The 27,169-nt window shown below is 46.5% G+C and overlaps 1 protein-coding gene across 1 annotated transcript in view; it reads right to left on the bottom strand.

Annotated features, from left to right (window-relative positions):
* Positions 1-27,169, bottom strand: part of PLXNA2 (plexin A2) — a 222,847-nt gene that overhangs the window by 65,198 nt on the left and 130,480 nt on the right. Inside the window, exons 5-9 of the mRNA XM_017888311.1 lie at positions 16,357-16,457; positions 12,047-12,170; positions 9,912-10,065; positions 9,210-9,306; positions 5,987-6,101 (exon numbers count right to left, since the gene is read on the bottom strand). Coding sequence (XP_017743800.1) covers positions 5,987-6,101; positions 9,210-9,306; positions 9,912-10,065; positions 12,047-12,170; positions 16,357-16,457 — 591 coding nt within the window. The remainder of the gene's footprint in view (positions 1-5,986; positions 6,102-9,209; positions 9,307-9,911; positions 10,066-12,046; positions 12,171-16,356; positions 16,458-27,169) is intronic.

Raw genomic sequence — 27,169 nt, 5'->3', positions numbered from 1 at the left:
GCCACTTTAGGGAAACCCAGGCATCTCATGGAAAAGGAGATAACACTTCCTGTTAGCAGCTAAAAAATCTCCATCAAATCTAATGTTAGAATTTAAGTTAGAAATAAGGCTGAGGTATAATGGTCTCTCTCTCTCTCTCTGTGTATGTGTGTGTGTGTGTGTAAGAGAGAGAGAGAGAGAGAGAGAGAAACAGAGAGACAGAGAGTAAGAGAGAGAGAAATTTTCTTACTCCAAACCAGCTGATGAATTGTAAATGATGAGCAGTTGTTTTTCATCTCTAATGAGCTTAGACAACAAATTCAGATTTCAGTAGCAGGATCTTAAAGATGTGCTTTTGGAAGTATGATGTCTAGGGTTAGTAAAAAAAAGATTGTTGAATCCTTTTAACTTGGACCAAAAAAAGTATACTTTTATATAGATGTTATGTGTAATACCTATATATAACACAAATGTTACCTATATGTAACACACACACACACTTTCATCTTTTCGGCTTGGCTAAGTCCAGTCCAGCCTGGAGGTTGGAGAATCATGAGTAGACTTTATGAGTACCATTATATGAGTTTTTTTTAAGGGATTCTAGAATTTTAGGAAATTTCCCATGGTCTGCTGTTTCAGATTTTTTAGAATGACATTTAAGGATAACAATTAGGGTCTTCCCAAATGCTGAACTAGGCCTCAAGATTGCCCTAGTAGAAAAAGAAAGTCTTACGCTTTGTTTCTTTATTTGGCGATCACTCTCAGGTCAGACAGAATAGGATTTTTTCCCTTCTATTCTCTAAGGCAAAGGAAAGAAGTGGTTGATGCCCCAGGTACGCTTTCTTCATCTTGAGAAATGGGTAGATACAGGGTTTTCGGGTTGTGAGATGATTCTGGTGAGTATATTCATGAAAGATCTGTGCATCTTGGGTGGAAATTGCAGTGGTAAGGGCTGAAAGTGGGTGGAGGAGACTGGCATCCCATAAAATAGCCAAGTTGTTGAAACTTCAATATCTGTGGGGCTTGAGGATGGTGAAGGGTTTAATTAGACACAGTGAGGCCCCTTCCAACCTGTTTGCTTCTGTGGGTATACACATACACACAGGCACACACATGTGTACGTACACATATAGTACCTGTCCTATGAACAGGAAAGCAAATCATCCTAAGATGCTTTTCCTGCAGAATGTTAAGACTGTTGTTCACATTCTTAAAATACTGATTGCTACCTCGGATCCTCACAGCCTTCTGAGTGATCTCTTCGGGTCATCATCGTTCTCCTCTGTCTCTAGGCCAACTGGAGCCAGGATCACCTCCTCAGCAGCAATCTTACTTTAAACCAAGACTTAAACTTGTGGGAATATCCTAGGGGTGGAGGTAGGCTGGGGAAGAGGAAACAGGTGCAGGGAGAGCAGGGACCCTGGTGTAGGAGCCCTACGAGTCTTGGGCTCACACTGCCCACCTGTTTAGCTGTGCTCTGCCAGCTTTCTGTGCTGGGGACCTTTAGCCTTCTGAGGCGACTTCTCCCATGTGGAAATGGCATTATCTTCACCCACTGGACTTCAAAGAGAGAGCAGCCAGCATCCTGGGAAGCTAATCGGATTTATTTGGTTCTATCTTTCCCCTGGGACAGGGCGTAAAGGAGATATTTATGTATCTACATCTCACTAGGCCTGGTTTAGCCATGGAGGGAGATGAGCTTTAAAAGCTGAAAGCCATACATCCTCCCGTGCACACCCGCTTGCTAACACCATGTCACAGCCTGATCTGGCCCAGGGAGGAAGAGATTTGGGGGGGGCGGCCCGTCAGAGATCTGCTGGGCTCTGAGCGCTGGAAAGGTCTGATTCATTACCTAAAGAGAGTTTCACAGATGGTTTAATTGAAAGTCAGTTTCCTCATCTATAAAATGGTGCCAATAATATCTGACAAACCTAGATTGCATGAAGGAGGAATATCAGTGTGTGTTGTAAGTGGTAATATGCTGGATTAACAATTGTTAATATTACTGTCTATTCATTGTGTGTGTGTGTGTGCACGCGCATGTGTGTGCAAATGCAGAATCAGTGGACTTTAACTTATTCAAGCTTGAAAAATTGTCTCTGAATCCTAATTTCTGCATTTATTTGATGATCATAGGAAAGCTGTTTAACTTATTTAAGTCTCAGTCTATTCATCTATAATATCCACTTCATAGAGTACTTAAGGTTAAATTATATATATATGCTGCATATATAATAAGTACTAATATTTTTATTTTTGACTTGCATTTGCTCTAGCACAGCTGTTCTTCATTGTCAAGCCTAAGCATGGAATTGGTCCATCAGGCTTCTGGAAAGATGTGGGCAGATTTACCTCACATGCTGGCTGTCTTTTTATCTGGAAATGGCACCACTGACCCATCTTCTGTGGGTAGTTTCTCCATCTGTGGAGATGGATTTGTGCTGGCCCATCCATAGCCTGAACCCTAATGACCAATAGCGAAGGACCAGGTTGAAGTCAGGCCAGCAAGTGTGGCTGTGACCATGGAAACAAACAAGCTCACAGGCCGATTTTCTGTAGAAAGCATACCGTACTCAGCTTTTTTGGATGCCTGAGTTCTCTGTAGCCTTGGGCAAAATCCCGAAATTTTTAGCATTCTGGCTACTACAGATGTCATATATAAATTACATGAAATTGCAGGGCTGTTGTGAGAATCCATTGAAATGCCAAATGTCAGTGGTTCTCAATCTTTAGCCTCATCTGGGATGGGTCCCAAGATTTTGAATTTCTATGAGTTCCCAGGTGATGCTGATGCTGCTGGTCCCCAAGCACACTTTGAGAACTTCTGGCACATGTGAAGAAATTATAAATGTGTGATACATTAATGTTGCTATATTAATCAATGGAGCTAATCAGTTATATATTGTTTCTAGGAAGCAGACAGACATAAAATTTTGACTCAAAGTTGGGAAGGGAGGCTTACTGGAATTCTAAAAGAGATATTCTAGGAACCCCTAAAGAGACAGCTAAGGGATTTCCAGTTAACTGGAAATCCAGGGGATTCTAGTTCCCCAAACTACATGAAAATATCAGCTGGGATGCCTGAGAGAGTAAGGGACACCCTACCCAAGTTGGGCACGTGCATCTTTGCTGTTCCTCAAATTTTCAGGGATAGGGTTCTCCTAAAGCAGAACTTTGGACAGAAAAGAGTGGGGCCTGGCTGCTGTTTGCTGAAAAGGAACATGTGGCCAGTTGTGGTTAAGAGCTAAAGCAGTATTTTAGGAAGCCCCGGAAGTGGCCCTTGCAACCTTGCTGAGAATCTGCATCCTGTTTCCTTTCCTGAGCAAAGCTGGGAGCTGGATGGAGTCTGGGCTTCCCTCACAGCCCTCCGGACAGTCAATTCCTAGGGCCATGCCAGGGACCAATGCTCGGGAGCATAAGAGAGAGAGCAGCCATCCACCATTCCTACTCAGGGCAATGGGGAGATGAAGGGAGACAAAGGGGACTGCTCTTCCCCAACCCTAAGGCACAGACATCAAGGACAGAAAATGAAACAAAAGGAGGTGGGGAGTCTCCGAGTTTGCCCGGAGGTCCCTTTTGTTATTAATTTAATCCTGAGTTGCAGGGAGGCAACGGTTTCTCTTGGCCCAATCCTAGAATGTTGAATCTCTCATCCATGGCTGACAGGGAGCTGTATTTCAGTGACTTCTGAATGGTGTGAGGAAGGCCAGGCCTGCTTCCAATTAGCCTGCAGGGGCTCAGCTCTCTGGCCTCCACACACACCCCAGCAGAGTTTATTTATCTTGCTTTGAGTGACACTCTCGTGCCCTTGCTCCAGCTGCAGGTCGCTTTCAGGCTTGGCTTTGGGTTTCTCTTGGCCTGAGGCGGGTAGCCTCAGGAGAAAGTGGAGCAGCTGCTCTTTCTTTTCTAGATTTGTACTTCACCCAATCTCTCTGTATCCTGGGGGCCACCTCAATCTATTTTATTAAGAAAATTTCAAAGTGGTCCACGTCAAGGTTAGTTTCTGAGACTGTGTCTCACACTCTCACTGCCCAGACTTCACCCCTGCGCAGGTCTCCCATGGTGGCGCTGCTGTTCCTGGCTAGGTCTGCCCCTCTAAGCCATTCTTCCATTGGCTCCCAAGCTGTGGTGCCCACTCCCACCCCTCCCTGCAGTTCTGCCCTTTTCTCTGAGTGAGAGCAGTTTCACACCCTTGCAGAATTCCAGGGCTAGAATTAATCTCCAGTGTCCAGGAAGGCTGGTGTAGGGTTTTTAGGCCAGCTGCATCAAAGCATACCAACTGGCTAGAGGAAAATGCTTTTCTGAAAGGTTCTCAGGGCACTAGATGCCTGGTTTCGTCATGCTGAGGCACCTGTGGATGGGTCTGTTTGAAAAGCCACCTGTGGCACTTATGTTTTTCCCTTTCAAGACAGGCAAATTCTATTTTTCTGACTGAACGTAACAACTGTTGTTTCATAAACTAAGAAGAGTTCGAGGGGGTATGTGTTTGAGAAACCTTGCAGAGTCTATTTTCTTATGCTTAGCCATGGAAGCAATCAGCACTGCTATCAAGATTAGAAGATGCAAGACTCCATTACTTGAAATCTTAGACAAATTGACACAATTGCCATCAATGGGATTCAAATAGAGAGGTCATTGGTTCATCCATTCTTTCACGCATGCATGCATTCTACAAACATTTGCTAAATAAGACACTGAAGATTTAAAGGTAAGATGTAGTCCTTGCCTTCAAGGAGCTTGTAGTCTAGTGCAAGAGGAAGATGTGCATAGAAAGGCTATAGTAGACCAGGTGCAGTGGCTCACACCTGTAACCCCAACACTTTCAGAGGCCGAGGCAGGTGGATCATGAGGTCAAGAGATCAAGACCATCCTGGCCAACATGGTGAAACCCTGTCTCTACTAAAAATACAAAAATTTTGCTGAGCATGCTGGCGTGCCCCTGTAGCCCCAGCTACTCGGGTGGCTGAGGCAGGAGAATCACTTGAACCCGGGAGGCAGTGATTGCAGTGAGCTGAGATCATGCCATTGCACTCCAGCCTGGCGACACAGTGAGACTTTGAATCAAAAAAAAAAAAAAAAAAAAAAAAAAAAAAAAAAAAAAAAGACTACAGTAGTATATAATAATGCTACATTTTCACTTATTACCATTTCTGGATTTTCTAAAATATAGAGTAAGAGAGGAATATGCGTATATGCACACGTGCATTTGGGTGACTACGTAAGGTCTCTATAGTTGCTCAAACCCAACTGGCCCCCCTGGGGTACGAAAAGCATTTGACACAAGAAAGGGAGATTGAGCAAGCAGGCTTCACTATCCTGAGACATGCTATGAATATGTAAGAAAGTCGACATTAGTGAATAATCATTGAATGGAATATCCATTAGAAAGATAAGAAATTTGATATTTCACTGTGTTGCTCACAAAGGTGGGTCAGGCTTTAGGGATGGAGCTTCGACTGTAATAAAACAGGACTTTTAGCAATGCCTGGTTCTTTTCACTAGCTGAATTTTTCTCACTTTCTACAAGGCCACCCACCCAGTTATACATCAGAGTCAAAGAATCATTGAATTTTAGAGTTGGAAGAGAAGTTGGCATGAAAGAATGGTTGGGAGTGAATGTTCTATTGAACTAGACTATGTCTGCAGCCAAGCAAAGGGCTAGACTCAAAGAATAAATGCCATTCACTACGCTCTTCTAGACCAGGGAGTCTGTTTGGTTGAATATGTTTCCTCTAAGCTTTCAGTCTCAACCCCCAGTTACCTCCCCACTTTTGAATGCATAGAGTCTTAGGAGTCTAGTAGATATAGCCTCTGCCTCTGGGGTCATTGGCTGCTACTTTTTTAAGCTTTATAATAACAGGACTTTCTAGCATGCAGAATTTTTGGCAAGATGGCCAAGATGGACCAGGGCAAGAAAATGGCCAAGCCATTGGACTGACCATTTAAGGAGGGAGGGGCCACTCAGACTCACTGGGAACACTGCCATGTTAGGGTGAGCCCTTCTTACCTCTGAAATATTGATCCGGCCCTCCTGGAAGGAGCAGGTGGTAGGGTCATGAGTGCAGAGGTTGCGGTACTTGCACCAGTGGCAGCGGAAGGCGCTGTTGACACAGGACAGGCACCTGCAAGGACAGAGATGGTGAGAGGCAAAGAAGAGAACAAAGATGGAATGTGGCATGTGGCATGATAGAAGTCTGTTAACCTGTGTTTAAATCCTAGTCTCATTCTCAGGAGGGAAGACTGGTGGGCCATCCTTTAGCCTCGAGAATTGTGGATTCTCCATCCATGATATTCGTGGGAACAGAAAATTGGAAAGAAAATGAGACCAGATAATAGTATAACTTACAAAGCAGGGGTGTGCTTGTATAAGCTCACGAGAACTGATTATTCACATTTTCAGGAATTTTGCAAGCTGGTAGACATCATGGTAGTAGTTTGAAATCGGCCATGGCGGAAATAGTTGCGCCACAGAATTTGGCAATGCTGCAAACTAGGTTTTCTTCTGAATGCTGGTAGCTAAACATTTCCCAATATTTCACTGTTTGTAAAGACAGGGTAGCTGACAGAGCACAGGGACAGGAATTAGGCAGATCTGATCATAGACTTGCCTCTGCCGCTGACACTGGGGTTACACTGAGTAAGTCACTTCACCCTCTGAGTTGGAGTATCTTCATCTGCCTGTAATAAAACATTCCTGTCTGTGCCACGGGGCTGTTTGGTGTCAAATGAGATAATGTATAGAAAATGATTTTGAAAAGTGCCATGCTAAATGTGAGTATTATTGTCAAGCGCTTAAATTACCTGTTATTTCAACCTCTTAAACAACATTTGAGTGTTAACGATTGGTTCATATCATCTGTGTTATTGGGCTTGGGGGAGCTAACAGTATTAAGTGGTAACTCTGTCCCATTCCCCCAGGCACGGAACAATAGGATATGTGTGTGGTATGTGGTTTTCTTGACAGGGTGAGCACTTCTTTCCTTCCAGTTTCACCTGGAGACTGTGTATATTCTTTTGGCTCTCTGTGTGTGATCAGGTCATTGTAATTGAAATGGGTTTTGCAGGTGGGGTTAGTCTTGCTCCTCCTTGCAGTCCCCCTACTCTAGTCTTTCACAACTAGGCCAATCTGGAATGAACAGGACCAGGTCTGCAGTCTGGCGCCACCTGGTGGGGCTCTGATTACATTTAGGTGGTTGGGGCTTGATCCAGGGGTCACCGGCTCACAGGCCATAGTATGTTAGGTTCGTTAGCCCATTTACACTTCATCTTCCCATGCAGAGCATTTTTATCCCATTCTCCATTGCCCAGACTTTTTTAGTTTCTGAGCTTCATGCTATCTCATGTACTCTCAGATAGGCTGGTTCTTGGTAACATCTTAAGATTCAGCAAATAAATAATGAAAATGGATCAAAGGCCTCAGGAGGATGGTTATTGGGGCTCTAGCTACATGTGGCTCTTCCCCTGGCTATCTTTGTGACCTTTATTGTAGCACGAATCTTTCTGTGGGTCTCAGTTTACTTTTATTAAAGTAAATTATTGAAAGGAGGGGACTATACTTGATTCCATGAATTTTAACTGAATTCCAGTAAAGAAGGGCAAGAGAGACAGTGTTTGGCATTAAAATGGAATCTTTGCTGTCAAGGAGACCTGCTTTTTTTTTCTGTTAAAACTTGCTGCCTGTGACAGCATCTGTGTTGCCATAGCAATACATATTTGAAAGTGGTGACATCATACTGGGTTGCCATGGAGATAAGATTGCTCTCACAAACAATGGATTCCATCACCACCATGTTGGAGTTTGAGAAGGAGGTAAGAGGTTCTGTTGCCAAGATGCTTGCCATTCCCAAAGCAGGGTTTGCTGGGATTCAAATGCAGTGGTTAGAGGGCAACTTTGTCTATTTCAGCTTCAGTCCCTGTCTGCCCTCCCTGGTTCCTGCCAGGCCTTTTTTATCACTTGTTCTGTCTTTCTCAGTACATCTATTTATTTGTCCCATTGGGGCTCCTTCCTTGACTAACGTAGAGACCAAAGAACTCCAGAAGATTATTCTAATTATGAAAATCAAATTCAGAAAAATGGAGAATAAGGAGGACTAGCTTATTTGCCTCTTCTAATGACTAAAGATTCCTTTAGGGTTTAGCTGCAAACAGACCCTCTCCCTATCTTGATTGCTGACTCCATCATGCCCATAGCTTGGACCCTACAGACTGGATACCCCTGAAGTCCTGACTATGATGTGGATCCCAAGTGGTTCCTGCCCTGGGCAATGGGAAAGATGAGTCCGTAAACATTGCAAATCACTGCCTCCTCTGATATGGAGCTGTTCATTGACCTTTCCCCTTGCTGAATGTCCAGGGTTTTTGGTCCTATGACCCTTATGTGGCTCTATTACAGAGGCCTGTGCTTCCTTCTTTCTAAACCAAATGGTGTATGAGTTCCCAGCTTCTGTGGAAAGGGTCTCAGTTTCCCTACCAGAGAGGATCAGCAGAAACTAAATAGGGGTTTCACTCCCTCCATTTCTGCTTTTTCCTTGTGAAATATTCCCAGCTTCTCACACAGTTGTGGAGTCTCATAGTGTGTGGGCACCAACTGGCAGACATTCAGCTGCTGGAATGGCTGGTGAGGTCAGTAGAATTAAAGTCAAGCCCCACTGAAGGCTGTGGTTTGGCCTGTCTGGTTTCCCTTCCTCTGAAAAATTTTGAAGGATGTATTTAAAAAATGATGGAGTGAAGTCCTCTGCTCTGCCTCCCCATCGAGGTCTTTTTATCATGTGCTGAGAGAGGCTACTTTCCCCCTTCCCTGCTCCTCCTCTATGGGTGACTGTGTGCATAGCTGAGTCCCTATTTCAGAATCCCTCTTCATCAGGTTGTGGGTGACTCCACTCACTGTCAGCCTCCACCTTCAAAGTCACCACCAAGTGATGGAAAATGAAGAACTTTTGTTATGGTTCCTGTTCTATGACTCTCTTTTTACTATCATGGCCTGAGAGTTGGGGGTTAGTTGTGTTGGAGTGGCGTCCAAGGATTCAGAGACTATAGAGAGTAAATACCATTTGGTTTAATATGGTAATATTTATGTATAGTATTCTGTCCAAACAAAGTGTCAGGCCCCATGGGGAAACTGTGAGGTAACTAGAACATGGTTCCTGTCCTAAAGGAGCTTAGCATCAAAGGGGAGAAACCCCAGACCCACACCCAGACCCAAAGCAAGACCCTTTCTAATAAGGACTTACAGTTGGTGGGCACTGCAGTTGTAAAACTTGAACTCGGTGCTGACAAATATCTTCCCTGTCTCCTTGGACCTCAGCTGTAGTTCCAGCCCAAACCAGTCTGGAAAAACAAACAAAAAAGGACGGGGTTGGGTAACAACGTGGGGACCCAGTGGACAGCCATAAAAATAAAATGTAAGTCATGAAGCCACCACAGGGCTCTCTTAGGATGCAGATACTATGTGGAATCTGCCTGAATCGTCTCTTCTCCTCCCAAGGGACTCTCTTTGGGTAAATACCAGCCCACCCCTCAGACCCAGACTTCCTTTGCCTGCAGGGAGGAAGAAGCAGAATTCCATGGAGCCCCTTACCTTGGTCAGCCATGTTCCATTACTGAAAGGATTTCAGAAATATTAGGTCTGAGCCCCCAGTTCTGTGGAGAGACCCACTAAAAAAACTACTGATGGAAGCCACTCCATTCCTGGGAAGGACGGGCTATCTGGAAAGACGCTGTGTTCTGTGTAGCCTTAACTAAAAGCAGAGCAAGGGTTTTGCTTCCTGAAATTCACTTTGGGGCATGACAGTTTGCTTTCAAACTTAAACAAGTTGTCTAAGCCAATATTAGTATCTGGTATAAGAAGACTCTGTGCCTGGTCCTTGTGACCCCCAGCTTCCTCAGTATAGAGAAGCCCCTCATTTGTGGTTCTCATGGCAGATACTTCTTACCTTGATCCAGTGGGATAACAGGGACATCCTTGGGCCCAGGCGAGATGCAGATGACCTGGCTCCCTGACACCTGCCCCTCCACCTCTGTCAGGTTCCCAAAGGCACAAGCGATACCCGCAGATAGATCAGGAGCATCACTCACTACCAGGCTGAGCTGTGGGAGGAGCAAAGAGATGATGCCAAAGAAAGACCTCAGGAGACCTGGGCTCCAGGCCCAGCCCTGCTATGACCCACTTTGCTCACTGATCTCCCCTGACCTCATCTATAAAAGAAGAATGTTGGTCTAGGTGGTCTTCCAGCTTTGAACACTGAAGTTACAGTCCTTAATTATTCAATGTGTGTAGGGTCAATGGTCTTTATTAATATTATTATTAATTAATTAATTTTTTCATCTTCTCCAGCATCAGAAAGCCCTACGGGTGGGGGTGCTAGAGGGAAAGGTACCAAAATCCATCTAAGCCTCTGTTCATTTTGACATGAAAATTAATTGCAAGGCACCACGCAAACTTGAAAGTAAGTCATGAACCAAGCCCTTCACAAACAAGGCCTTAGCTGTGCATGGCTCATGGGAGTAAATATCACCAACCTGGAGGTTTACCAGGAGCTCACTAGGTTGGCGGAAGATAGCTAGCTCCTTACCCTGGCTGTCATTCATTAAGAGGCTGCTTCTAAAGGTTGCCGGTTCCCTAGAATTTCTGCTTCTCTGTTCCATGTGGGCTCTCTGTTCTCTAGCAGCTCCCTTGTAAAGGACCAGTAGGTTCATAACGAGCTCAGGGGATCAGAGAAGTGGCCACCAACTGCTTGATATCTGCTATTACCTATGGGTTCCAATCATCTAGGCCAGTGGTTTTCAGCATTTTTGGATTTGAAGATCCTCCTTTTAATAGTAAAAATTATCACAGACTCTCTGAGGAATCTGCTGATTGAGAAAATATTCAATGGCAAAATGCTGCTCTAAATCCATCGCACTTTTAAATGAGTTTGTACTCAAATTACCACAATACAGCATCTAAGTGGTATCTGAGTAGGTAAGAAAGGTGACTGGCTTCTTGGCCCATGAGGTGTGCCCACAGGGTTCATGGTGATGACATCTTGGTGGCCTCCAAGTTGAGGACCATGATGGCGTAGGTAGGTTTCCCTTTGTTTTATTTTTTTAATTGTTAGTAAGGACAGGGTCTCACTATGTTCTCCAGACTGGTCTTGAGCTCCTGGGCTCAAGCAACCCTCCCACCTCAGCCTCCCAAAGCGCTAGGATTATAGGAGTGAGCCACTGTACCCAGCCTGTAGGTTTCCCTCTGTCTTCCTACCAACACCCAGTGCTGTTTATTTGCAGTGGGTTTCTCAGTCTCAGTGGGCATCACCTAGCCTTTCCACACATTTGTCTGCTGCTGAATCTCTGCCCCAGTTTCGTTTCCATGGGGCCAAGAGACTTAGATACAAACTCCCCTGTTTGTTTCCTCAGCTCCCTTGGAGCCAAAAGCTCCTGGTGGGGATGAATGAACTGAAATCTTGGAATGTTCATTAACTAATTAACATTTGTGAATGCTCATAAAACCTTCAGAATGAAATAATAATGCAGGGCCTGAGGACATGAAATATTTTGGGTTGTACCTTGACAGATAGTTAAGGGCTATTTTATTCTCTTTAATATTCTCTTTAAGCATACACTGACTTCGAATTGAGGCAGTCTCTTTCTTGCTCTTATTCTTTCCTCTCTCTCTGTCTCTGTCAGCAACACACAGCACACAACAGCACACACACCACACACACACACACACACACACACACAACTTGCAGATTTCTTTAAGAGTACAGGAAGTGGAAAATTGTAAATACAGCAGATACTAAAGATGTGTTATTTGGTATTGGATTACATTATGTTGCAGACGGTTGTCACTAAATGCAAAATCTAGATTTACCAAATAGATCAATGGGTAATGAATTTGCAGGGAAACTGGAGAATGACTATGTCCTTTACAATAGGCATTGCCATACATTTGCTATAAACATAAAGTCTCCTTACTGGATTTAAAGTCCGATCAATTTACAGATACTTGTGCAAGCGTGAATGGAGCACACTCACACAGGTGCATGCACTGTGCTCCCTCTCCCCATGCCCCGGATGAGTTACTTACCAACCGACTGTGCTCAGATACTGAGATGCTGCTGGGATGCACTGCGAGGCTCACACACTGGCTGATGCTGGCAGCAAATCGATTTGGTTCCCAGGCCTGTTGGCATTTGTCCCTGCGGGAGCACCTGCCACAAACACAGATTCACAAGAGGTCAGGCCTCTGGGACCCATCTGTTTGGCTCCATTGTCCCCTGGGCAGGATGGGGGTTTGCTGCCCTGAGGCCTGTGTCCTATCTTCTCAAGAAGACTTTTACTGTAGTCCAGAGGGCTTTGGTGACTCCCAGACAGTCTCTGTTGCAGTTAAGGACAGACTGAGAGGGAAGAGGATTAATCCCCAACATAAGAGATGCAGTTTTGACGTAAACAATTGTTAACAGTGGAGGGTGTTCAGGTTCTTGGCACCTTGAACAAAGAATTGGACAAAATGCACAAACAAAGCAAGGAAGGAATGAAGGGATTTATTGAAAATGAAAGTCCACTACACAGTGTGGGAGTGGGCCTAAGCATAGGGGCTCAAAGGCCCTGTTACAGAATTTTGGGGAGTTTAAATACCCTCTACTGGGAGTATATCTTATGTAAATGAAAAGGATGAAGGAAAGTTACAAAGTCATTTACAGCCAGTGTACGTCTATGGAGAGGATATTTTGCATCAGAGCTGAAGTGTGAATCAGTCTTACGTTCCCTGCCTCCAGACCTTGTTTTCCTGCCTCAAAATGATTCTTTTTTTTTGAGACAGAGTCTTGCTCTGTTGCCCAGGCTGGAGTGCAGTGGCAGGATATCGGCTAACTGCAACTCCGCCTCCCAGGTTCAGGCAATTCTCCTGCCTCAGCGTCCCTAGTACTTGGAATTACAGGTGCACGCCACGAAGCCCAGCTAATTTTTGTATTTTTAGTAGAGACGGGGTTTCACCATCTTAGCCAGGATGATCTCGAACTCCTGACCTCGTGATCCACACTCCTCGGCCTCCCAAAGTGCTGAGATTACAGGTGTGAGCCACTGCAGCTGGCCTTAGAATGACTCTTTACAGCACTGTGGGATGCTGAGACCAAAGAGTGAGGGCAGCCTGCGGGACCTGAAAAGCAGTACAGCCATGGAAAAGCAGATGAACTTTGGGGCCAAAGAGCCCGGGTTCCAACCCCAGACCTGTTACCTACTAGCTGTGACTCCTTGGACAAGCTACTTAATCTCTCTCTGCCTCAGTTTCCTCAACTGTAAAAAAATAAGGATTGGCCAGGCACTGTGGCTCACACGTGTAATCCCAGCACTTTGAGAGGTTAAAGTGAGGAGGACTGCTTGAGCCTATGAGCTCAAGACCAGCCTGGGCAACACAGTGGAACCCCATTCTAAAAAAAAAAGAAAAAAAAAAAGAAAACAAAAAATAGCTGGGTGTGGTGGCACAGGCCTGTAGTCCCAGCTACTCAAGAGGCTGAGATGGCAAGGTTGTTTGAGCACAGGAGGTTGAGGCTGTAGTGAGCTGTGATTGCACCACTGCACTCTCACCTGGGTGACATGGTGAGACCTTATCTCAAATTAAAAAAAAGGATGAGGATGATGATAATACCTATTTCACAGGGTTGGTGTAAGAAGGAGTTAGTGCTTAGAAAATGGCCTGGCACATAGTAGGTGCCATGGCAGTGTTAGCCCTTATATTCTTAATATTAATGATGCTGATAATGATTCATATTCTCATTCTCCTCCAGAGAAATTTTTAAGAAAATAGGAGAGGGTCTTGGCAGTGTGGGACAGTGTGCAGATGATCTTGTGGGTGGATTAATGGCTATTTGAAGGCAGTGGCCATGTTTTATTCATTGGGATATTCTACCTGTCACATGGTATATTTTAAATAAATATTTGTGTCACGAAATAATGCCTTGAGACAAAGAGACAGACAAGGCGCTGCAGCCAGGGCTGCCTCTGTCAGAAAACTTGTTTGGCTGTTTCTCCCAGCATATTCATCTCGGGCTCTAGGCTCCCCCTGCCCACAGTGGCAGGTGGGCAGGTGACACCAGCACTCGGGAGCTTCAGGTTGCTGCCTGCCTTGCCACTTCGAAACCCACTCCTTGGCTGGTGCCAGTGTATCCAAACCAAATAGCCATCGGGACACTAGCGATTCCACAATCAAGCAGTGATTCGACCCTAACTCCCCCCAAACTCCTCTCTTCTTCCTTTTCAGGCACATAATGGATCTAAATATGAATGCTGTCAAAGAAAAGAATTATTGAGGTTTAAGTGAATCCTTAAGATAGCTCTAAAGTGAGCTCTTGACTGGAGCCTTTATCTCATTGACTCACTGAAATGGCTCTTTTTTATCATACTATTTATGGCAACAGCCCTAACAGAGATAAATAGCCTTGGAGACAATAATACACTTGCAAGAGCAAGGCATACAGAAGAGACAGGAAGGCTTCAAGTCCCCCCAACCCCTCAGAGGCTCCTCAGCCCTCGGCCTCCGTTAAAGAGGCCTCCGTGGGGACCCAGGAGCTGCAGCTTCCCCCATCTCCTCATGCCCGATACCAGGCTGCTGCTGGCAGGCGGGAGAGCGCCGCAGGAGGGTCTGGTGGAGAAGAGAATGAACAGATGCAGAGAAACCTCTGGGTATAAACAGCAAAAATCTTGTTCTCCATGAGCTCTTGGGGCAGAATAGCTGGGAGATGAGTGCCCTGGTAGGTAGCGAGGACTCTCTGAAGAGTTAAGGAGTTGAGGGAACAGAGGAAACCTGGGACTATCCTGATGTGGCTCATTCCAGCAGTCACAGCTGACCTGCATCAGGAGGAAGACGGGGTGGTTTGTGGCACTGGGGAGGCCCAGGCATTGTTGATAGATCTATAGGCACTTGTTCAAGTCGGGGAAAGCAGACGTCCTTGCTGTTGAATAAATGATAATCCCCGATCTATAATTTTGGTGTGTTCGACATGGGAGAAGTGCCACAGGCACTGAAGCTGGGAGGACAGAGTGGGGGAGGCATGGGGAGTAGGAGGTACCACCAGACAAGACCACTGCAGAGCTAGAGGGCAGGCCGCCCAGGGCCCTTTGCACAGAGCTGGCAGAAGGCTGTCAGGTTCTTTGGAGAAAGAAATTCTCTCGAGGAAAGACCCTGCCTGCTGGCCGATGGGTCAGCCTCACTGCAGGGAACCAAAATTTACCCGCTTTTGCCATTCCTGGGGCACAACATGAGCATTTTTACCACTTGTCCGACCTAAATGGAGACACACTGTCCAGGTCTGCTAAGAGCATTTCTGCAAAACTTTGTGAGGAATCTCTTACCTCCAAATCCCAAGCGGGGAACCCAGTATTCATGGGCTCAAATCCAGTCCAGATTTTGCATCTGTGAGGCACCAGCCTCCCTCCCTCCCTCCAGAGCCCTCCCAACACCTGCTGCAGAGGCTGGAAGCCAAGAGCTATTGTGCAGGACCCTGAACTCTGGCCCTCCGCCTCCGCCTCCACCCCAAACCCAGCTCATTTCATGGAGATGCTTTGCTGGCTGGCACAGAGCCCTGGAGTTTCCAACTCCATTGGGCAACAGAATTCCTAGCCAGCTCCTGTCTTTCGGGGTTTTCACCCTTTCTCTTCCCCTGGGGCTCTTCAAATTAGGAAGTTTAAGTGTGATTTAGCATTTATATTCAGTTGGTATTCAATGGCAGATGATGAGGCCAGTTGAAGTGAGATGCAAACTTCTTGGAATCATGAAATAATGAGGCCAGAAGGGTCCTCCCAAGGGTACAGGGTCCATGATAATTATTCTGATTTGTGTAGCCTCTTCTGGGCTTCCTTATTACCAAAGCATTTATTACTTCATTTAGTCTTCACAATTCACCTGTGAAATGCATTTTTTCCTAAACAGCAATGGAGAAACAGAGGCCTGGAGTTGTCAGAGGACCCATCCAGGGTCACACAGCAGCTAGCTGGAGTCTAAGCTTCCCAGTGCCAGTGCACCACCATCTGCACACTCTTGGCACAGAGGGGCACCTATTTCAGGCTACACTGAGGATGTTTTGGGGAAACCTAAAGACTACAGTTTCCCTTGTGAGTTCTTTCAAAGACACAAGGATATAAGCACCTCACTTCAGAGCAGGTGAAGAGCTGAATTTGGAAGTAAAATGAAAGAAGAGAGGCAAAGGCTCTGCACTTAGAAAGAAGGCCCACCCATGGCCTCTTTGCCTCTTCCCATTCTCAACACTAAAGCCATGATTAGAATCCCTGCTCTGAAGAGGACAATTCCTCTCTCTGCAAAATGCTGTCATTATCCCATCATTCCAGGAAAGCCCAGGTCTTCTGCATGCCAAACCCTTTTCCAGGATACCCCAAACTTACATGTTGTGCAGGGCACACCAGCCACAGTGAGGGTCCCCAGAGCTCAGGCACTCCCCACAAGTCGTATACTGCTCACACGACTCCACAGGGACCCTGGTGACCTGGCAGAGAGAGGAAAGAGGGCACGGTGAGGTTACGCTGTGATGACTAGCAGGTGTGTGTCACAGAGTCCTGTGTCTATTCACACTTGCACTGTCAACTCCCCTAAAGAGGTGACACTGGGCAGCAGGCATGGCCTCAATGTCCCCAATCTCTTTACCTGCATAAGGCAGGTAGGCTAAGCCGAATGTATCTCTGAGTTGCAGGCCTAAGACTTCTTGTCTTCGCCAGAGGTAGCAGCAAAGGCTCCATCTATTTCTGCCTGCCACTAGCATCCTCCCGAGAGCTGGGCAAGCCAGCGGCAAGTACTCAAAATGGTTAACTCTGTTGAAAGGCTATTGAGTGGCACAAACTCATCTCTGAAGAGCTTTCAGCTGGGCTTGGGCTGAGACATCCTGCCTACACAGAAAACATTCAAAAAGGGAAAGGAGAAACTTTTCCCATCAAATAATATTCATAGTATGGCACAGACTCTTTACAGCCAACCAAATATACCACCTGGATCCAATTATCCCATTCTCTGATGTCTGCATTCAGTTTCTCTAGTAAATCTCCTATCCTTTGAAAAGTCTGGCTAAATGGGAACATCCACAGAAAAGAGCTGCCTGATTCTGTCTTGCCTGGAAAGTGGGAATTTGCAGATCAAGATCCTACCCCCGCAGAGAGTGCAGCCCGTGCACACTCTTCCTGGTCTTCTGCTGGGGCCCTGCAGGGACTTGAGCTGGGCCTGTCTGGATATTACTCACCCCCACCTGCACAGCAGTGGTGACAATAAAGACCAGGCAGAGGGGGTCAGAGGACTGAAGTGTTCCAGTTGATACGTCCTAGGTATCTGTTGCTGGCTGGGGCAGGAGGCTGCTGGGCTGCAAAAACATTTGCTGGGCTGGGAATGGGTTCTTATTTGTTAGGGCATAGAGGTCCCCCACCTACCAGATGTGTAAAAGTAAAAACATAACCTGTGGTCCAGCAGCACAGTGTTCTGCCTCTGGCAGGGGGACAAAGGATATGATGGAGACAACTTCACGCCATCCTCCTGAGAGGTTCTGGACGGATCCTAACACTATTCACTCAGCAAGTGTTTATCAGATGTCAACGCTGTGGAGCTCTGGTGCTAAGCAATAGGGAAGCGATAGCGAACAGCACACAGATTCTGCCCTCCCAGAACCCTATGGTCCAGTGGGAGTTATTAATTACAAACCGAGACTTGCTCTACATTGTGCTGAGTTTTTGTTGTGTGGGATTGCTGTGAGTGCTGAAGGTTTGGGGAACTTAGAGAAGAGGTGACCAGTGGGGTAGGGGTGCCTTGAAGGGTAAGAGGGGGTCAGATGCAGAGACCTGGAAAGATATGCCAAGCTGAAGGACTGTGGTGAGCAAAAGCAATCACGGACAAGTTCAGTATAAACTTAAGTGTAGGATGTAGAGTGGGTGGGAGGGGAGAGAGATGAGCCTGCCTTTCCTCTCTTGGGTGTCCCCACCCATCCTTCCTACATCTTCACACTTAACATTCCATATTACGAGGCTTTTCGGTAAGTCAGTGACATAATCAGCTTTAAACATCTCTAACCTCCCTTTAATAATAAAAACATGAAATGCAGGGAGATGAGTATAAAATCTTGCAATTCAGCTTTTTAAAAACCTGGTACTCTAAGTGTGAGATGGGGGATAGCTGATTTGAAATAGTTCAAGTGTAATAGACCTGAGGGTTTGAGTTGACTCAAAGTCAACTCAACTTGAAGTCTGATATGACCTGACAGGGTGATGTGATAATGAAAGAAGCTAATTTGACCATGGGCTGCATAAATACACACACAGCATCAGGGTCGAGAGAAGCCACCCCACACTGGGGAGTTCGGAGTTCAGGTCTCCACAATCTGCCCTAGGAGGGGCGTTGCTCAACCAGAGTTCCTTCCTGGAGAGAGGCCAGGATGGGGTGGGACAGAGAAGTGGTGTCTGAGGTAGAGCAGATGAACCTGGGATGTTTATTTAGTCCATTGAAGAGTCTCAAGGTAGTCATGTAGGCTGTTTTCCAGTGTTCGAAGGGGAGCAGTATGGCTGCAGTAGGACTCACGGGTGAAAAGCTCAGAAAAGCTCAACATCATGCAACTGCCTGGCTTTCCAAAGGAACGCCTATCACAGGGATGCATAAGCAGTCAACATGACATTCATCCCAAAGGCTGGAAGAAAGGATTTCTGCCCTCAGAGGAAGGCTACATTAGTCCCTGACAATTCTGACGTTTCAGCTTTCTATTTCCCACAGTTTCCCTAACTCCTCCTTGAGACCGTTGATGATTTTTGTCCTGTACAACCTTACAGTTAAAAGATAACATGCAGCCACCACCACCACCAATTGATTTCACACCGCCTTAAAGAACAACCCTTGAACCCTGCCTCATGGCCCACAATGCCCACAAGAAACACCTTTCAGACAGGTATCTGCAGGAGACCTTCTAATGTGCCTCTCCTGAGCCTGGTGACTATCAGCCCTCTGGGATATCAGAGACCCAGGGTGCCTGGGAGGCTTCCGCTGGCCCCCTCCAAACCACTCTCTGAGGCCTGAGAGAGGCGGTCCAGTGCCTAGCGTCCTTTTCTTGGGTTTCGGGCTCCTTGTGAGTGATGTCTGCATCTGGCTGCAAATTAAAACAACTGTCTGCATTGCATTCGGGCCGTCTGTCAAAACACAGCCCAGCCCTCAGCAGCTGGGAAAAGGGGCCCTGAATGGGAGCAGTGTCTCCAGCAACAAAGCCCACTTTCACGCCAAGTGCCACGGAGATAGTGAAACCCTGTTCTTCTCCAAACATGAAACCAATAGCACAACTATTTTTCCTGTTTCCTGGGCCCTCCTGGTGATTTTTTTTTTTTTAATGCACTGAGTTGAAGAGCAAAGTGAAACAGGAAACTTAGTTGGCGGGGGTGGTGGGGGGGTGGTCTAAAACTTGAATTACTCTCTCCTCTAAGATGTAATAGCCACACACAAACCAGAGGAAAGAAATGTCACAGTGACCGGGAGGAGACCCTCAAAGTCAGATGTTCCCAGGAGCCTTCTCTGTCTCTTATATTATTGTGCTTCTATATTCATTTGTCAGACAATATTCATTGATCATGTCCTCTATCCAGGCCAGTGCTAGGCACTTCAGAATAAAAACAACAGCGTTAAAACACAACTAGCACCTTCAAGTTGCAAACAGGCAAGCAATAAAAAGAAGAAAGCGATACATGTTCTAAGAGAAGTATTCAAAGAGGGCTGAGGGAATTCAGAGCAAGGAGAAAACACTGCCTGCATTTGTGCTTCCCAATACAATAGCCACTAGCTTCATGTGGCTATTGAGTTTGAAATGTAGCTAGGACAAATTAAGATGTACTGTAAGTCTACAATACACACTGGATTTGGAAGATTTACTGAGGAAAAGAAAGAAGGGATAAAATTACATCAATAATTTTTTATTGACATGTTAGATATTTTGCCTATCTTGAGTTAAATGTCTTAATAATTTCACCTGTTCTTCTTCCTTTTTGAAATGTGGCTGCTAGAAAAGTTAACGTTACACATGTAGTTCATGCCTGTGGTTAGAATTTTATTTCTATTTGACAGTGCTGCCCTAAATGGAGTATACACAGTTTGTGTCTAGGCCTTAAAAAGTGAAGAATATTTAGACAGATGAAGAGCATTCCAGGTGGAAAGAACCATATAAGCAGACATTGGAAAGCACCTTCAGACACCTTTGGTGAGGGCAAGGGAGGGATGGTTCAGGTCTGGATATGTGGGTCTGGGTGACCATGGGAAGAACTGCAAAGAACACAGAGCTGGAATATGTAATGCCTCCGAGCCTTCTAGCCTTGGCCAAAACAACGTCCTCCATGAGGCAGGCCTGGGGCTCTCAAGGAGCAATGGCCCTCAGTGTATGGTTCTCAAACCCGCACCATTGGTGTCACCTGTGACATTACTTAACATGAAAATCCAGGGTCCACTAAATCAGAAACACAGGGGAAGGGGCCCAGGAAACGGGTCTTAACAACTCTCCAGCCGATTCTTACGCAGGTCAACCACTGATATACGTGACTCCAGCTCCCCGAGTGGGTCTTTTTACATGTTAGGTCCTGGGGCCAGGAAGAAACAGAATATCACTCTTCCTTGGGGCTATGGGAGGAATTAGAGGGATTTTAGGGGTGTAGGGGAAGGCAACAGTACTCTAGGGACTACTTTATGCCCAGTGAGAAATTGGTTCTAATCATTCTGCGACTATGAAGTCCATAAAGGACCAAGTTCAAACCTCTGCAGTCAGGAACCACTTCACTGTGCACCCCAGTGGCAGTCCGGCACTTGCTCTAGGGCTGGGTGGGGTGGGGAGGGAGATGTCTTCAGAAGCTCAAGAAGGAAAGGGAGTTTTCTCCTGGAGAGTGTCCACCATGTCGAGCGCCCTCTGTTGGGGCTGACTCAGAGTTTAATGGGACACTCTATGACACTTTACTTAGCATTTGTTTATTATTATTGCATTTTAATTATGCCTGAGGCTCCCTGGCCCCCTCCACTCTGAATGCTGGGATCTGGGGGTGGCTGGGCTGGCGGGTGAGTGTGACGATAGTAATTATACAATGGGAGGGTGCCCTTCTCCTGTCCCCCTATGGCCTTCTCCCCAGGACCGGTGGTACTGCTTCAAACTGGAGTCCACCCTCATGCTCGACATTCTTTTCTGCTTGATCTTATGGCTTGTAATTATGCCTTTAATGAATATAACTGTTCTGTTAAGTCATTTACTTAAGAAATACTCTTAATTAAAGGTGACTCACACTGTGTTCTTGGCTCTCCTGGTCCCAGGGCCCCACATCTCTGGTGCCTTCCTTGGCCTGATTCAGCGGGGCTGAAGATACATGTGGGAAGGACTTGGCAGGGGGTACAGAGTGTGGGGCAGTTTTCTTTCCCCGACCAACTTTCTTAATTCAGCACACGAGTAGCCCACAGAGTGTCAGGCCTAGTACAGCCAGACACATTATCAGATAATTAGAGGCAGTGGGGACAAGTAACTGAGGGAAGCCGCTGGACCCAGTCTTTTTCCTGAAGGCCTCGAAAAGCATGGCAGATGTGTAGTGTTTGGACCATCCAAGGTAAGGCCAGGAAGGCCTCAGAGGCCCTGAGAGTGAGTCATCCTGGACAGAGCCCCTGGGCAGTTACTCCCGTCAGGAGCAAGACGACACATCACCCTTTCCACAGAGGAGTTTCCCAATGGTAGGCATAAGAACAAGTGCCCTTTGCCAAGTGAGCTCGGGAACAGAGAATCAGCGCTGCACCTCTGCCACCCTCTATGGACACCTGGAAGGACCCACACGGTTCTGAGCACTTATATGGCTCTTATGGAGAAATGCCTGAGGTGAAAGCAGAAAACCTCACATGATTCTGACAGTGGATCATGCCAGAGGCCCATTTAGTCCTTAAACATCTACGGAGCACTTACATTGTGCTCAACCCTCTGTTAGGCATCAGGGCTACATTCTCTCCCCTCTTGGAGACCATGGTTCAGTTGAGAACAAAACCAAGGAAACAGATAATCTCAATATGGTGGGACAGATGCCACAATAGAAGGAGAACCAGGACCGTCATGGCTCAGAGAACAGAGAGTGGCAGCTCGCCTCAGGGGGCTCGGCAAGAGCACTCAGTGTTCAAGCGACCTGCAGGATTCCTTTGCAATCATGCAAGAGAGACACAGAGGGATGAAAGGAACAGGGGAAAATTGTTCCCCAGGCTGGTGGGCCCCTCCAAGATTGAGAATTTAATCCCCTTCTTCCCTGGAATCTGCTTTCGCCTCTGCCAGATGGTACACCTGTCCTCACACGTGTCCCCTGTTCCTGACACAAGGGAAGAAACAGAGGCCTTCTCAGTGGCTGGGAGCCAGGTGGCAGGGGTGGGAGGTGGCACAGATGCCCGAATGGAGCACCAGTTGGCCTCATCAACAGCCTCCTGGTCCCCAGGGCTCAGGGAAGAGCACACAGCAGCTGAAGCTGATGGAGCTGGCTCCCTGGGCCTCTCTCCTTTCCTTTGTACGTCCTCTTGGTGGTCCCTCCCTGCAGGCCCACCCCTTCACCCCTTCAGGTTTGTAGGGTCTCAGAGCCACTTTCTTCTCTTTTCCCCAATCCAAACCTGTTTTCAAGAAAAGATCTGACACTCATTTACACACACAGCTGATGGTGGATTAAAGAGAAACCCCCGCTGGGGCTGCTGTATGGACAGAGATCAATAACGCAGTCACAGCAATCCTGGCAGAGGGTTTTGGCATTTTCGAAACGCTTTCACACATATTATCTCATTTGATCTGTGCAACTCCCCAGAGAGGAAGAGAGGACAGGTATTTTTATGTGTTATGATTTCCACTGGATCCACCGGGAAATTAAGGCCCCCGAAGAGCACTTAAGTCCTCACTTGCAGTGAGTGGCAAAGTGGCCAAGTGGAGGAGAACCCTCCACGGCCCATGATGGGACCGACCGTTTGCTCTTCTCAGATATACTGCAAGGGCTCTTTCTGAGGGATGAGGAGGGAGAAGGTGGCCCAGGAGTCCATTGTGAGATCGGAGGCAAGAGCAGAGCAGGGATCACGAGGCTTGAAGCAACCTGAGGGCAGGTGAGGCTTCTGCTTCTCTTCACCCTACAGCTCCTAGTACCCAGTAGCTGTTAACTGATGGAATAAATGGGTGGGTGGAGTTTTTCTTCTTCACAGGCTTGCACCAAATCTTGTAAGCCCTTCTGTAAATGGGTGCAATTAACATGGAGATGTTGATTTTCTGTGAGTTTTCTGCCTGGCAGCCTAGTGTGCTATCCTTCCCTTGACACTCATTCAGAGTCCTCACAGGGAGAGAAATGTGGGCCAATGTTTGGGGAGGTCTAGCCCTGCCCCTGCCCCTGACTTGATTCTCTCAGGCATAGAAGCCAAGGTAGACCCTCTGGGGAAAGTCCAGGCCCCCTCCCTCCTGACATGCCTCTTCCTCCATCCCCTTTGGCTCAGCAAGTCTCCAGTGAAAAATTCCCACACCTTTTTCTATCCTTTAGCAGGAAACAGCTGATGTCTACTGGATGCCTGAAGCAACACCTTAATCTCAATCTCCCCTGCTAGGAGCAGGTGAGGGGGGCAACAAGGAAATCATGTCCTTTTGGATCTGCTGCCTAAGGTTCTGGGGGAAGTGATGGGCACTGAGGTCTCCTGACAGCTGGCAGGCTCCTGGCTGGCCCCACCTTGCCCTGAGCTGGGCAGTGGACCGAGCTTGTTGAATGGATTGAAGCAGCAGGAACAATAATAACAACAGCTGCATGTATCCAGTATTTACTGCATGCCAGGCATGTCACACAGATTACCTCATTTAATCCTTACAACAACCTTTCCAGGGAGGTATTCTTAGTCCCATTTTACCTATCAGAAAACTGAGTCTCAAGTAACACACGTAAGGTCATATACTTTGTAGGGTAACATAAACAAAATTGGAGTCTAAATTTGTCTAATTCCCACACCGATGCAGCGGGATCCAGACAGACAGAGGCAAAGACTATAGAGGGAAGGCCCACTCTCCTGGAGCTGCCCCAAAAGCAGCCGCTGGGGCCATCCTTCTTCCTAGAAAAAACATCTTTCTGCTTCCTAGGCAAGCTGCTGGACGCTGCAATTATGCTCACCCACCTGACCACTGCAAGTCTCTTAGCTCATTTTACTCCTCTCTGTTTTCTAACAATGATTCAGCTGGGTGAATCAGGAGCCAGACAGCAAGAGAGGTGATACCAGAAGGCGAAGAGGGACATAGATTGGGGAGGGTGAAAGATTCCCTACTGGATTTTTTTTTTTAAGTGAAAAAGTCTTGTTCTGTCATTCAGGTGGGAGTACAGTGGTGCAATCACAGTTCACTGCAGCCTCTACCTCCCCGGCTCAACAGATTCTCTTGCCTCAGCCCTCCTGAGTAGCTGGGACTACAGGTGTGTGCCACCATACGTGGCTAATTAATTTTTTTTTTTTTTTTTGGAGAGACAGAGTCTCCCTATGTTTCCCAGGCTAATCACAAACTCCTGGGCACAAGGACTGTCCTGCCTCTTCCTCTTAAAATGTTGGAATTACAGGCATGAGTCATTACACCCGGCTGAACTTCTCTTTTTAAGCCTACTAGGATCAGAACAATAAGAGAAGAGGCTGTGAGCAGGCTCCACATTTTCCATCTGAGGCTCCTACAAAATATCACTGAGCCCTCTGTTAGCACAGCTTGGGTAGTGGCCACAGGAGAGTTTTCTGTCCCGGTCTTGCCAGTGATCAGCTGTGTCGCCATGAGCACTCCGGTTATGCTTCAAGCCCTCATTTCCTTATTTTGAAATAAAGACAATACCTGCCCCACCATTCTCTGGGGCTCATCAGGAAGCAGAACACCTCTGAGCCCACACTTTCAGCTTAGATTTTTCCTATGAATCAGCTTCACAGTAATTAATGTGAAGAACTCATTATTGTTTGTTCTCAGTGTTAGATCCATTTCTTTAAAAATCAATAGTCATGCATCCAGATCCCCTTAAATTCTCATAAAGTAAATACCAACCTTGCCTCCTGCCTGTCCTCTGGGCTGTGAAAGTCACACGATCAACATCATTAAGAAAAATGAGGCACAAGAACCCCAGAAAACCAGCTGGAGTTTCCGGAGACTGTGATTGCAACTAAAGCAACACACAACCTTCTGACCAGAAGCTGACCCCGGGGCTGTCTCCTAAGAACTCCTGACTATCTGGAGACCTGAGGGCGGAGTGCAGTTCAAAGAGAAAATCTATTTTTAATGACTTGGGGGAGAAGAGTAGAGTGGTTGAGTAATTCGGAGTAATTAAACCTATCTATCACTCAGAGAGAGGAGTCCAAAGTTGGTTGAACTTTTCAATGACATTTTTTTTCTCCTCATTCATAAAAACTCAGTAGAGGTCCTGCAGGAGTCAAAGGGGAGAGAACAATACGAAAAGAAACTTCTGGTCCCATACAGTGGAATTAAACCCTTGGATGAGTGCTGGGGCAGTGACTGTTCCTGAAACCTGTTTTCAGGTAGAGGCCATGTTTTGTACTGGTTTTGCACTTTGAAAGAGACAGCCTTCAGTTTCAAATCCAGCTTCTATGCTTATCAGCCATATGACACTAAGTAAGATGTTGGACTTTCTTGAGCTTTAGTTTCCTTCTCTGTAAAATGGTGACAACATTGATATCAGTTTCACAAGGTTGTTCTGAGGCTTACGTGATGTCGGTACATACAGACTTGCACATAGCTGGTGCTCAATAGTGGTAGTTACCACGCTTAGTCTCTAGATGCAGACCCCACTGAAGGTGGCAGTGTTTGCATGGAAAAGCTGCAGAGGGCCCTGGCTTTGCGCTTCTATGATGGGTGACCTTACACAAGCCACCAAGCTTCTTTGAGCTGAGACTGCTTATCTATGACATGGGGAGAATTATGTCTGCCCTTTGCATGAAGAGCCATCCAGCCCCTGGAACTGCCGTCTTTATTAAATAATCCCAATGTTGGAAGTGTGCTGAAACTCAGGATCCTTGGCTGAAAGAAGTCAAATTAAGCTTAGCTTGCTAAGGATAAAGGTAAAACTTGGGCAAGGTAAAACTACAAAGAGGGTAGAAAATCTTATGGGCAAAGCAGATATTCTGAACACCACACCATATTCTATCAGAGAAGACTCCGTGCCAGAAATACTAGAGAGGTAGAAGTAGGACACTTTCTAGGAAGTTCTGGCTTTTGGAAGGACCTACAAAAAAACAGAGATGCTGATACTATGTTGTCTCCATGACAACAGTGGACTTATTCAGTTAGAAAAAGCAGCTGGGATAGGAAATGGGAGATGAGGAGGATTTGGGAACTGGGGCCTAAGAAGTAACTAAAACAGACCTCTCATCTGGGGACCAGATGCCTGGGATTAGCCAGGTCCTACAAAGCTCTTTATAGGGCCCACATTGACTGCCCTACCCCAGGAGGGGGAAAGGTGATGATGGCATGGGGTGGGGTGACAAGGCAGGGATGCCCCTTACCCATTCATTCCTACTCATCCATTCCACAATGGTTGTTTGCCCAGACATTGTTCCAGTGAGGCCCCCGGACACATAGAGCCCGAGTCTAGCCTTACCATAGAGCTTGACTTCATCCAAGAACTGGGCATCTGCCTAACAGGCCCCTACCTCAGGGCCTTGCCCATTTGATTTCTACTTCCCCTGCCTTCCGGTCTCTAAGAGAGCATGAAAGAAGGGGTTTGGAACTCCAGTTAATCCCAAATGCGCTCTCTCTTTTTTTTTTTTTGAGATGCGGTTTTGCTCTCTTGCCCAGTCTGGAGTGCAGTTCTATGATCTTGGCTCACTGCAGCCTCAGGCTCCCAGGTTCATGCAGTCCTCCCACCTCAGCCTCCTGAGTAGCTGAGACTAGAGGCATGTCATGTGCCACCACCCCTAGCTAATTGTTTAAATTTTTTATAGAGATGGGTTCTTGCCATGTGACTCAGGCTGGTCTTGAACCCCTGGGCTCAAGCGATCTGCCCGCCAGAGCCTCTCAAAGTGTTGGAATTACAGGTGTGAGCCACTGTGCCCAGCCCCAAATGCATTTTTAAATCTAAAGTGCCTATGGCCTTTTTAAGCATAGAAGGTGAGGTTTGGAGTGGAAATCATCAGGGGAAGGAGCCCAAGAAGAAATTGGTCAGACAGCTGAGGTAAGAGCATCTTTGCTGTTGTTGAATA

Source organism: Rhinopithecus bieti, unplaced genomic scaffold (genome assembly GCF_001698545.2).
Source record: "Rhinopithecus bieti isolate Rb0 unplaced genomic scaffold, ASM169854v2 scaffold_15813, whole genome shotgun sequence".
In the NCBI taxonomy this organism is placed as follows: Eukaryota; Metazoa; Chordata; class Mammalia; order Primates; family Cercopithecidae; genus Rhinopithecus; species Rhinopithecus bieti.
Note: the sequence above shows the minus strand (reverse complement) of the source record. Positions and strands in the feature narration are given on the sequence as shown.